Genomic DNA, 13,902 nt, shown 5'->3' on the forward strand with positions numbered 1-13,902 from the left:
GTTTTGTCGCCAGCTGTTAGGTAAACTATTTTGCTAAATCTTCTGTTTTTCAAAAGAAAAACGTCTGATGAACTGTTTTGTCATCAGTGAACCATCAGAAAAAGTTACTTACATATCCTGTAAAGCAACTGAGATCGAGATATGTAAACGGTCCATTCATTTTGGATTCAATAAGCCGACTGAATCCACAAGATTGGCAGCTCAAATTGACCTAAAGTAAGCACATTAGGGCACCAATCAGCCATCCCGGACATGTTGATTGTGACGTTGAAGAGAGCCAAGCCGCAATACGGTCATTGCCAAACATTGTTTACAGCAATACCAATAACAAGCTTATTTCCTCTGCAACGTGTTGCCGATGGAATTTTGTTAGGTTCCAGATCTGTGGAGACCGAATCAACATTAAGCTCATCGAAGCTGTGGCACCGTTCTCCATCGGCGTTGGTCGTTCATACAATCATAGTTGATGAAGAAACGGGATAGGTAGATCAACATCTTGCCAGGGTGGATAATGGACCACTCGTTGGTCAATATTGATCGGGAAAATCTCCCGGAGATAGCGTGCCCTAATGCATAGGTCAATTTCATTAGGGGCTTGGATCTCATCTGAGTGACATTGTTAAAGTGCACTATCTTAGAAGCAGCGCATCACCAATGCTCATATTAAACTGCTCATAAACATAATCTTAAAGTTTTCTCCACAATAGCATTGTATTCATTTCTTCAAAGTACCTTTTTTAAGATTAACAGCAGTGTATTCACAATGGTTGTTCTCCCTATCCAAGACATTCTCACTCCCTCACAAAGTGACTGTCCTCTAATGTGAGATGGAACAGGACCAGCATGTCAATGACTGTGGGAGACGATCAAGAACAATACAGCAGTCACCCATTTGACTGATTAGCCATGATCCTCATCTCACCCATTACCAACCCAGCCCCAGTCAAACGACTCCTTTCCTCTCATTTCTGGAATACCTAACTACCATCCGTGAGGTTAGCTTATGAAGGAGACCATTAGGAAGAAGAAGATTGATTTACCACATGAAGGCTAGTGTAAATCATTACAAAGGAGAGAATCAAGGTTGTTGACGATTATTGGTCATGTTCTTGGCAAGGTTACGACTTTTTAGATTCTGTAGCCAAATGTCTTCGGAGATGCTTTCAAGTCTAAATCTTTCGGTACATGACTTTAGCTTTTGGTTCAATGTCATTGAAAAACAATGCAGATATTCTTATCAAGGTAAACATATGTAGTCATGATTTTTTGGTTTACATGTCTTGATAATTGCTTCGTGAAATATTCATCAGCAAGCCTCCCAGATTTTCTAAATGGAAGTGCTGCTGACCAATCTGAGCAGAAGCACTCTCGCTCCTGGCTGTCAAGCAACCAAGGGATTGTTTCCACTGCAAGACAATATTGTCACTTAGAGTGATATATGAGCTGGTTGCTGATATTTTACCATCCCTCACAGCCTGATATAATAGATGAAGACTAACCATCTGCGTGAAGTACCCAGGTGGAAAAATATGACTACATATATCAGTATCATGGTAAGGTCTTTGATCAATGCGATCATAGCAGGGGCAAGAAAGATGACACGAAACTTCAAAGCATTTTTCTTGTCTCTCAAGATTGGCAAAAACCTCATAACGAGCTTTCATGGCCTTTGGTGTTCACGGCTCAGGTTCTGCTCCTCCACGATATCAACTTATGTTAAAAGGTAGTGTAACCTTTTGTCAGCTGCTATGATCTAAGCAGCATCGCACGAGGTGGCCCATATGCTCTGAAAGATCTTGTGCAATGAATGTTTGATCTTCTAGAACAGGCAACAAACGAAACGACACCCCAAGATATGCTTCAAAGATATACTTTTAAGTATGATCTTTACCTGAGAAGTGGTAACAAGAACGAACTTAAGGTCACCTTGTCGTTTTGTTGTTCTTGATGTGTCTTTCTCCAGTCCAAGAGAACATGGTCTCCACTATCTGTCCGTTGTCATTTCTGTCATGTTATGACATGACACGGAAGTCCAATTATCTGTGACAATGACCTTGCCTCATTCATACATGTGAAGAACATGAGGTTGGCATTTCACTTACGCAGAATTGCAATGTCATGCAAATTGCACATGGTCTGATGACATGACCACAAGCGACTCTCAAATCACTTTTGGAAGGTTCTGTCATGATTGTTTAGATGCTGGTTTGACCTTAACATCGCTGGGAAGGTTCTTTGAGGGTCATGTGACTGCTGGTTGATCTTATGTGATTGGGAACGGTTCTTCGGGTCTGCTGAGTTGACCTATGCAAAGTGGGAAATGTTCTTTGATCTTATACTTATCAAAATATCGTTTTGAAATAGCTGTTTTGGTGACTGTTGGTTGACCTTTCAAAGGTTCTTCATCAAGGAGCAAGAGGTAATTCTCAATCTTCAATCCTAACAAATCCTACTTGGTATCCTGTGCTGGTCTTGCAATTTTAGGCAATCTCAAATCTGATAAAATGGGATACTAATGAAAGGTATGTATCTACTGGCAGTACAGGATTAACCATCATGTTTCCTTAAGTCAAACACATAGGAATGGACACCAACATACTCCTCCATAACAGAGAGTCAGTTCAACTTTAGTTTGCTGGATTTACTCTAATTTCACTTTCATAAGATCAGTATCGCTTCGGCCATCAACACCCTTCAGCACATATTTGCACGTGAACCACTGTTTGTTTGTGTTGAAAGCCAATGGCGGGTATAGACATGAATGCCTGCACTGGTCTTACATAAGTGTAAATAGAGCTTGTTTCAAGGGCAGGATCATGTAAATTTACAGCAAACTCGAGTGGAACGGACCTCCTGTATCTCTGAAACTTCAACATCTGTCCAAGTGGTAAACTGTCTCACAGGACAATGGACACTTAATGTTACAGAGATGCATCCCTTTGATGCATGCATCTTATTGATATGTTCGTATTCACAGCTCAATACTTTCTTCAGTCAAGGAATACATGACATCAAATGGAGTTATGGATATCTGGAGATGTTGGTTTGGCGTTTCTCTCAACAATCTGGTTCATTTAAACATAAACTTAGCCATCTTGCTTGAATTCTCAATATCACTTTGGCTTGATCATGTGCTTTTGCATTGATTTGGATAGATATAGTTGAAATAGTAGCCTGACTTCAATTTTCTTATAAATACAGTCATAATAAATTGGTTCGATTTTTAGTGGGAGAAAAATCAAAGTTTCTTGTAAGAATATGAATTCTTTTGACAAGGAAAGATGACAGTTCTTTTTTCATGATTATATAGCCTGTTTTGATAAGTATAACATAGGTAATATCTTAAACGACGTACTATCACTTAACAGGGAAATTAGAATCAAGAGGTATCGAGCAAATTTCAGAAATATGTAACCAGTAAAGCTAGCGAGGGGTATTTCCACTTGAATAGGGTGAGGAAAGAAAGATAACAGCTTACATTGTGCACACTTGTGATGCGGCTGTTATTGGGTCCTCAATTCAAGTTTTTGCAAACTATGCAAAAGAAGGAAGCCAAAAGGTGAAATAAGTTATTTTTAATTATTAGACATCTACTGAATACCATGGCAACCACAATTTGACATTTAATATAAATGTGTGCATGCAGGCTAGAAGAATTTCATCCACTATGCAAACCATGAAATGTGATTATTGCCGACATCGGAGTAACTGGTCCGAGTCATGCTAGCGGGTTCCAATCAGTCTTGTTATCAACAACATCATGGCAAATTTCCTAATTACAGTTGATATTTCTACAAGGCTGAAATCACTTGGAGCAATATGCAAAGAGAACAACTTGACAACATTCAACACAAAGAGGTGCGAAGGCACAAGATCAAGCTATCGATAGTCAGGCTGTTCAAGATGGCTGACATGCACTGCCAGTGAGATATGTTAGACACTGCACTCTGGGTGTACATACACGAACATTCCTGAGGCAAGTAGATACTGCACGATTCGCTAGAGTTGCCTAACCTAATGGTTAAAGTTTTGAAATAAAAAGGTCCATACAAGAACGACACCAAGTTTGATTTAGACTGCAGGTCATAGGTGTCGCTCTTCAACGACTGTTTTGATTTTTTACATTTGAGAATTGATATTTACAAAGACACAGCATCAAGAAATACCATTAACAAGCCGATTTCAGCATCTCTGGAATAACACCAAAAGAAATGCCTTCTTTAGTTCACACATTCAGTATATGCCATGTCCACTTCCAGCATCAATGCATAAACACAGAACTAGGCCACCAGGTTCTGGTGTCTTAGACTCTCTGCTGCATCTTTGTCAAGAATAGATGTCAGTACATCTACCAAGAGTAGTATGCCGAGTTACAGGACACCGACACATACTTACAAGTGGCACAGGCATTTCTTATTATCAACTAGGTAAATTGTAACTTAGCATTTTAGTGTGTGCTATACCACATGAATTGAAATAACCATGCACCTCAATCTTTCGTCCCTCAACCACAGTGCCGTTCAATTTTTCTCGTGCTCGGTCTGCGTCTGCACTATTTTGGAAAGTTACAAAACCGAATCCCTGCATGCACGAGGAAAATAAGGAGCATGCATTAAATTCGTGCAAATCAACAAAACATGGCATTAATAAATATATATATGTATATGTATGATTTACAAGTACATCATGCCTACACATGATGATTGTACACGGAACCCACTTTAAACGACACTAAAAGTCAAAGAGAGCAATTCTTGACACTTTCAAGAAACACGAGAATCAAAAGGAAATTAAACTTATTTGAAATCTGATTTAAGCTCATTTCAAATATAACTAAATGAAAGATTCACTCAGTTAAGCTTCTTTCCCAGAGGAATCAAGTGTTTGGTTAAAGGATAAGAGATTGCTGATGAGCTTTGCTGACAGTCTTTGAGTGGGTTTCGCGTACGGACATGGCAACACTGAAGACACAATGTATATAGAGACAGACATGCTCAGAGAGTCAAGAAGCGACATGCTGCCATGCCACATGATACAAAAGATAAGACGAGGTTTGAGAGATGACAACACAGGGAGAATAAGGGAGGGTTAACTCATTTACTACAAGCCTCTCGTCTGGGGAATCAAACCAGATGGCAGAAGTCCCTATTTGACTGAGGAAATGAAGAACGAATCTCATATAGTCTCAGGAACTCTGAAGTCCAGAGTAGACTGGTAATGAGATTGCTCATTCTGGCTTGGTAGCCAATGAGTAACAGGGAGAGTAAGGGAACAGAATGGGAAATAGGAATGAAGGGAAGATGAAGACCTTTCTGAAGGACACAAATCTGATGTTCGGAGCATCCACCGTTCACTACCGGCTTACACGGCTAACATGCCTTATGTTAGTTTCATTCTAATCCTGCATGCCTGCATGCCTGCAGTGAACGGTCATGCAACTTGACCTTGGTAGAGGTCGTTTGTATCTTCAAGGTCAGGAAGGGTTTTAGAGGAGGAATGGATGAAGGAACAAGAAGGGGAAAGTAAGAACGATGATGGAAAATGGAAGTCAATGGAGTGACGATTCTGCCCAAGAATTTTACAACTTATTCTATATACAAATGAAACCTAGGGGGTGGGGGGGTTTTGTTAGTTATATTTAAAAGCATAATATAACAAAATGCAACAAAATATCATGTGTGCACATATCGTCCACAAAATGCAACTAAAACAGGGTTGATGTATTGTTAGTAGGTCAGGGAGGTAAAAGCATGGCAAATAAACACAACATAATGAAAGACACTAGAGGGATTACATAAGGATGTTCTAATGGAAATGAAATTAATGAATGGTAATTCTCATCTAATGGAAACAAACCAATCATAATCTAACAAAACAGAAAGCTAACGAAATTTTACTTGACACTCAACTACTGAGGAATACATGACCGGAGCACATCATACACTGGTATCTCTTTTTTTGTGCTCGTTAGGCTGGGAGTACATTCGATTCACAGCGGCAAACCAACGCATCATAAACTCTAATTAATCGAAAGTATACACTTTCAATCAAGACCAAGGCTAAACAAATCAAACTAAACTTTGATAATGAGTGGAAGGTATTTTAAATCAAATCAGGAAACTAAAGACAAAGGTGAATCAAGCATTTCATTTAGATCTTCAAGGCCACGAAAAGTGCCACTTAATTGGCTTATTGAATCAAAGAACACATTTTGCGACAGCTTTGTGTTCTTCCATTTTCACTTATTTCACTCACTAATGAGTTCAAGTCTGATCACGTAATGTCAATATTTGTGGGCATCGTCACTCAAAGAAAAGGAATTGGAGATATAAGCAGAGTAGAGAGAGGCGGAAGGAAAGGATAGAGGAGGATGGATTATTTGATGAGGATGGCGATGATGGGTGGAAAGGGAAAGGGTAAAGGGGATTGGTGGGGTATGGTTGGGGGAGGCTGGAGGGAAGGGTACTAGCGGACGTCTAGAGGGCTGGGGGAGGACAGGATGACATCTGGTACAGCTTCTAGGGGAATGGGACTGGGACAACGACTGAAATGGGAAAGATGACATAATGGGGATGGAGATGGGGTACAGAGTGACAACATAAATGATGATGATTGATTTTTGCCTGGTCACTTTTACGGCAAGATGAAGGTATAGGATGGAGAAGACTGAAATGTAACCCAGGGGTAAGAATTTGTCAATTTTGATATCTTACAAGAAGAATACAAACAAAAATGTCTATTATGCATATGTCACACAGTCAACACCAAAGCTATACAACACATCATCCTGATATGGTAAAACTGACCATGCAAAGAGTATGTATTATAAATTGATCGGGGAATGACAGCTTCCAAACAAAATCCTGCAGAATCTCATGAACCACACTAATGCCAACAAATGGTTACTTTACGAAAGGATGCCAACTACTATGATGTGATAACCGATTCCCACCGCAAATGTCCCGCCAGCAATCGTCAATAGGCACACGGTAACTATGGGCATGAACTCATCTATAACCCACTCATATGCACACAACCATGCACTGAATCCCACAGGATCACAAGATAACATGCCTTCCACAAGGGATAGGGAGGGATGTGATATAGGGTTGACACAAAAAAAAACAACGAGGTCAGCGCCCATACCAAATTGGTTGAAAAAAACAGAAGGTGCCCATAGTCACAATAGTTCACTTTTCCTTGAATTGGAGCACTCAAAGACACAAGAAGTACAAGGAACCCAAAACAAAATGCTCATACCACTAAAACTTGGTATCGCAGAATACCAAGCGGTCTACTACACAGGTCTTGCCTAGGATTTCTCTATTCATTACACATAGAGCATGCCAAGAGCATGCAATAGAACATAAACAAGTCCCTCTTGACACTCACCAGTGAGCTGCGTGTTTGAATTAGAAAACCTTGATTTATTTTGTTGTCAATATCATTATATCAATACTGGTTGTAAATAACACAGTGGATGTGATTATTTTATCGAAAATGATGGTGCAACGGTGAAACAACCAGGCAGGTTTGAGTAGGGTGAGAGAAAGTAGAGAGGTATCCAATCACCAAGAAATTAGATCTGGGGTGAGTCAATACATTGTTCTAGTGACAGAACAGAAAAGAATAGTCCACGGATTAATCAGAATTAGAAAACGTCCTCAAAACTGCACCAGATTTTTTCAAACTTTTGATTATCGCAAACAAGAATACGTCATGCGTTCAAGGCTTTATTAATCAAATGCTAGATAGTTATTGTAAATTAAAAGTTAAGCATCGATTCAATTGTTTATGATTTTCTTAAAGAGAAAATACTGGCAAAGCGAACAATACGAACACAGGACAGTGAATGTCAGACGATACAAACATTCTAGTCAAGACCTTTCAAGAAATGCTCACGATTATATTTTGGAATTTTTTGTCAGATTTTGTCACCCCAAGGAAAAGACAGTTACAGGCACCGTGCCCATGAAGGGAATTAGGGATCAGCAAGGAGCCAGGACAGAAATCAAATTTTAAATTTTCATTTTTCGGATTTCATAGGTTTTGATCAAAAGGGCAGTTGCTTTTAGTTTCGGTCAGTTAAGACAAGACAGGGGTTCTGCAACAGATTTGCAACAGGGAATCTTCTTAAAATGTAATTTCAAACAAAATTCCTGAGCTAAAATGGTATTCAGGATCATCAACATAAATTCAATTGAAACAGTTAAGACGAAGTTTCAAGCCTATCAACATTTCAAATGAATCCAAATTTCCCACCAGAATCCACGACAAGATGTTTGAGAAGAAATGCAAGTCGAAGAAATGCCAAGTTGTAGCTTTAAGTCCCTGAACTAATCAGACAAGTGTCACAATGCAAGTCCCAAATGATCATATGATTGCCACTCAAGCAATCTAATAAATTGGCATGGCTTACTTCCTCTAAGCAAGATTGCATCCCCCATTTTTACTACGAGGCTGAAATTAATCCTGACAGAAGTTATGCGATTTGACTTGAAGTCGAGCACTGGGTAAAAAGCAAGTCCAATTCATTCAACCTGCTCCTGATCAATCCTTTCAGTTAATTAGAGTGACCTCACTTGATATGAGTTATTTCGGATTGAGTTTGTGAACATTAAAAGTCAGGAAACAAGAAAAAATTCAAAAATACTGACATCTGTGAAAAAATACCCCTACTCATGAATAGGTTTATACACCTACTGATGACAACCGAAGCTGGACATTGCCAATGTCATTTCAGGGTGGCAAAGATTTCACACAATATCTACATTATAACATGGACACATGCACATAGTCCGACATATACATGGTGACACACATTTTTATTCTAAAAACTACCATTCCTGTGATCAATGCCAAACAAGCAACAGATTATGAAAGACACTAGAAACCATCATGGAAGGAGAAACTGCTGAATATTTGACACCAGGACTTCAAAGGACATCGAATATTGCAACGATTATTGGTGTCTACGTCAGACACCCACTATTCTTCCCACCGAGGTGGCAGGGGAATTTGACACTGTGGATGACAGCCACTGGCAGGGGAATTGTACTGAGGATGACACCCATTGAAGTGCTCATGTCAAGTATGCCAATATTCGCAAGAACGAACGTCACAGACAAAGTGCAAGGAAGATGGAAGACTCTCGCAGAGACTTTTTGCCATATCAGGTGCAACTTTGGATGCTGGTCAACATCACCATGTCATGGAGGAAAACCCTGTTGCCACTATTTCAACTGAATCACTTTGTAGTGGACAGCAATCACATCCTATCCAGCGTGAAGATTTTTGATTTGAACTTGATCTTCTGGTAAGTGAGCTCTTAGCTGCCTCATGGTTGGCTCTTAACTCTGTGTTGTATTGAAGGAACCAGGGCCACCGGAGACCTACACGGTTGAAGAAAGTTGCCCTCTATCACATCATACTGGGTTTTGGAATCAAAACTGGGACCTGTCAATCCAACTTAAAATGTGTATGTAAAGGTCAAATAAACCAATGGTGTCAGAAAACTAATGGTATTTTCATTAGCCATAGCAGAGAAAGCTAATGGAAGTCTGAAGCTTTCTGTGGCATCACAGGAGCAACACTAGCGAAGGTCAATCCTTCTTCACCGACAGCAGATGTTGATGGCACGCTAGAGGATGATCCCCCAGGCTAAAAGCTACATGTCTGAAACAGCTCCACGGACTGCACTCTCGCAATGTCACAGTAATGAATTTGAGATCAATCGCCTTTATTGATCCTTAGCAAGTGTATAGCAAAGCGATCTTATCTAGCATTTGGCTTGGCCAGAATAAGCCACTGCTGGTTGCTGCCGCGGGAGTATTAAAAGGGAGATGAACCAATTAACTTAATACCATCAGGAGCATTGGACAGGACTGGGGAGTATGCTTTGTACCCATTAGAATAAGAAGTGGTACATTTACGAGGAAATCATTCTGTCAAGCTATGACCTACAACTAGACTTCATCTTGAAGTCATTGTTAGCTATGCTGTGACAGGTTTTATCTGATTTAACTTGCATTATGAAACATGCATTTTGAAATATCCATAGGAGGAATCATGGAAAGCACTCCTTTTCATTTCTTTTCTATTGAGCTTGAAGAACAAAGACATCTCCACAGTAGTATGCAGCGATTCAGCCATCAGAGATCTAGTTTAATTAGAGAACACTCCAGAAAGGTATTGATCCAGACACGTTCTGACAAAGACTAACACCAATTCACCCAAATGAAGACAGAAGGTCAACAAATCAAAATTGGTCTTCTTTTCTCATTCAGTCTGATCAGCTTGCCAATCCGCGATTAAGGAATTACATGAGATTGAATTGACTCGCGATTGAGAAGAGCTGCAGGGCAACACTTCAAACAGAAGGACAGATGGAATATCGTGAATCATATAAGACTGTCAATATTTACGGCACTGAAAGACTCGGAAACAAAACCACCTTTTTCTACATTCCCAACGGAAACCCATTCTGCCACTTAGACAGGGATGACATGAATATGAAATAGTCCTGGAATGGCCAAGCAACATTTCACAAACTATGACAAACTAGCCATTTCACTATACGAGTGTCACAAACTCTTTGATAAGTGATTACGAACCCACCTTGATGATTTGAAACATGAAATTGCCTCCAATGGCCAAGATTCCAAGTGCAACATCTTGCATACTACATGTACAACAAACTAGCTTTTTACACATGCACGTCTTTATGGCCTATTTGATGGTGAGATGCAAAGCGGTTACTTGAGGACGTTTAGATGATTCAGGCAGTCTGAGGTAAATGCACCAGAATGCACTAGTGCTGTAACGATTCAAGATACACAACACTTGCCGATAATACCAATACGTTTAGTGCTAGAAGCCAGGACGATAAACTCGGTTGAATCGACATATCGCAACCATCAGGGCTACCAGGGGATTTGATGCAAAACAAGAGAGAATAGACATTAGTTATCGTGATGAGTCATTCGACAATGAACGCAGAGAAATCTCTCGTGGACTCTTTACTTCTCCATTCCATTGTTAGGCACTATCAATCACCAAGCATACAAGCAATATCCTCATCGTCACAGGCAAAGGAGAGGACCCGGGGTGTGCACAGGCATTAGGAAGCTGTCATTCCCATAAAATAATACACATAGCAATGAATGAATGAATGAAGTTGATATAGAGTAATCATGAGATGAGACAAGATGCATTCATTAGGTGCTAGCAGAGTTTCTAAAAGTTATTTGACAAATTTCTCAATTTTATGTCAGTGTAATTTGTATTTTTGTCAAGATGGACATAAAAGAGGAGAAAGCCACTATATGTTATGCTTGGACCCATGTGCAATGGCCACGTCATGAAAGACCACAACAATTGTACTAGGTCTACAACTGCACCACTTTACCTTACATGTTTACCGTATAGGATTTATTTCATCCAGTCATGCTATCCAAACCCATCATAGGGAACATTAAGCAAAATAGAGCATGGATTATTTTCATCACTAGCTTTTTTTCACCGACACAGCTACTTGATGGGGCTCTTCAATGAAAAATCAATGCCTGGTATTGCTAAACCATTCATTACGCAGACCATCTCTGCAGGGAAACTATCACTTTAATCACGTATCAGAATCCAGGTACGCCAAATGGGGATCGCCCATGAAAAATCCATCACTCATATATTCTGTAATATTGTTCCATTTTCACTGGTCATCATTATTGTGTAAGGAATCACTCAGTTTCACTTCATTAGGAAAAGTCATTTCCAATCGGCATCATGAGAATTTAACGAGATGCCTTTCCAACAGGAACACAACACGATATTTTGAAGATTTTATAAAATCCTTATTTCTCTGGATAAACCCCCCAAATTTCTTTAAACGTGATAAAGTTTTTGTCCATTTGGATAATGAAAACATCACAAACAAAATCTATGGCTTGGCTCCTCAGTCATTTCATGTACAAGCGACATGCCATAAAAACTACTTTCAGCACCTAATACAAGTCATCTTGCCCCATAATGGCATGTATACATGTAAATTATGCAATACATATGTGATATATACGACAATGTGATAATATTCAATACAATAACAGCACTACATTTCATGACTTCAAATTACTTTAGCTTAGTCGTCATCTTGACTTCAGGTGAACTAAACGTCATGAAATATTCAATGATAATGATTTTAATATCAAATTCTATTACATTAGCTCTTTACTTAATTACTTTCTTCTTGATGTCAAATAACAAGATTAAAATCAGATTTAATCAAATTCTCATCAAGACATTTTAGCGTGATTCAATTAGTAATGCATCTTTGAGGAAAGTAACCGTCATGAATATAGAGAAGAACAGGGAGTTGACAAACCAAGAACAGACTGCTTTCAAAAACAAAGCATTCAAATCAATGAAGACCCTAATCCCACAGGTCACCAAACAACCAGCTACCAGACGCAAAGTCACCTTTAGAAAGCATACCAGAGGTACAACCAGCTATCAGACAGCACATCATTCCTATTCAGGACCAGATGCATCAGCAACGTCAAAGGACTTTTGACATCATCAGGGAACCTCTGCATTATTCATAACCATTTCCGTTGTAACCTCTAAATCACCACATCAAAACTGCCCAGTTTCCTTCAGAAGGACACCAAAAACGAAGGCAGGAAGATATGAAGGCATTCATTTACAGGCAGAGGATTTCACATTGGTAGAAAATGCTAATGTTTGTAGCATCGTTTTCTTTAGGGACAGAATCTGTGGATTATCAAATAAAAGCAGCTTTCAAAACCTGTCCAATACCAAAGTCATCTCACAGACATTTGAAAAATACTCAAGAGAATATCATTTTTGACGTGCTCTTACATTGAGAGATATGACATTCTTCAGACTTTCTTAGACATCATAACTTCAACAGGAGGCCTTTAAAGTTTTTCAGATATCCGGATTGGCATCTTCTGTCAACTCTCAGTGGAAAACGAAACATAAAGCTTAGAGTGGAATACAATCTGGAATTCTCCCCGAAATCGTTAACCTTGCGATTGAGAAACTACTGCCGTTTCCTCATTGAACCTGAATAAGAGCAACGCAATGAGCCAATAGCTTTGGTTTGTTGTCAAGGAGCTCTGGAGCGTAACCTGAGCCAGAGAATATTGGATAAGGATCAATACTCACGCAAGTCTCCTGTTACCTACAGCGTTGTCGGGAACAATAGGATGTGCAAGATGGTTCCACTCACAGGCAACCACACAAAGAAACCAATAACAGAGCAGGACTGAGATGCCGCAAGGAGGAGGAACAACAGCAACCCAGGGCAATGAACATGTTTTCTAAGGGACTCTAGCCAGACAGTTTCCCTTAGACAAGATCAGCAAGATTTCTCAGGCACCTCAAGACGGTTCCATGTGGGGAGGAAAAATGGGAACCAAGGGCGTTAAATCAAGGCACTTCACTTTACATATTAGAGAGTTGTAACTTTGGTAGAACATGTAATCAACATGGTGGAAACATTGCAAGCAGGATCCATCAAGGAGCAAACAAGAAAAAAGCCAACAGGAATGGAAAACCAAGAAAGTCAATGCAATGGCTGAAGAAGAGGAGGAGTTCCACAACACAGGGGCAATACCCAAAGACCTTTACAAGATTACGGATGACATGTGCTCCCTCTTCCAAAGACAAAACCATTATTCCAAGACACCGCACCAATTTTTACCTTACATGAATGTCACAACTGTGTGGTACTGCATAGTGTTAGCACTTAGCAGCAGCCTCGAAGAAAAGCAACAAGATGTCCAACCAAGACATTGTCCCCAATGGACAATGTACACGAGACATTTCATCTTAAAGTTTTGATGCTTGCTAACATCACACTGGTGCATGGCACCATACAGTTGT

General features: G+C 39.7%; 1 protein-coding gene across 20 annotated transcripts in view; it reads right to left on the minus strand.

Moving 5' to 3' along the window:
• LOC135484723 (RNA binding protein fox-1 homolog 3-like) overlaps positions 1-13,902 on the minus strand; it is a 170,942-nt gene that overhangs the window by 26,382 nt on the left and 130,658 nt on the right. For all 20 annotated transcript variants that reach the window (XM_064766393.1, XM_064766436.1, XM_064766419.1 and 17 more), the window contains one exon: positions 4,489-4,581. In XM_064766393.1, the coding sequence (XP_064622463.1) occupies positions 4,489-4,581 (93 nt within the window). The remainder of the gene's footprint in view (positions 1-4,488; positions 4,582-13,902) is intronic.

Source organism: Lineus longissimus, chromosome 1 (assembly GCF_910592395.1).
Source record: "Lineus longissimus chromosome 1, tnLinLong1.2, whole genome shotgun sequence".
Classification (NCBI taxonomy): Eukaryota; Metazoa; Nemertea; class Pilidiophora; order Heteronemertea; family Lineidae; genus Lineus; species Lineus longissimus.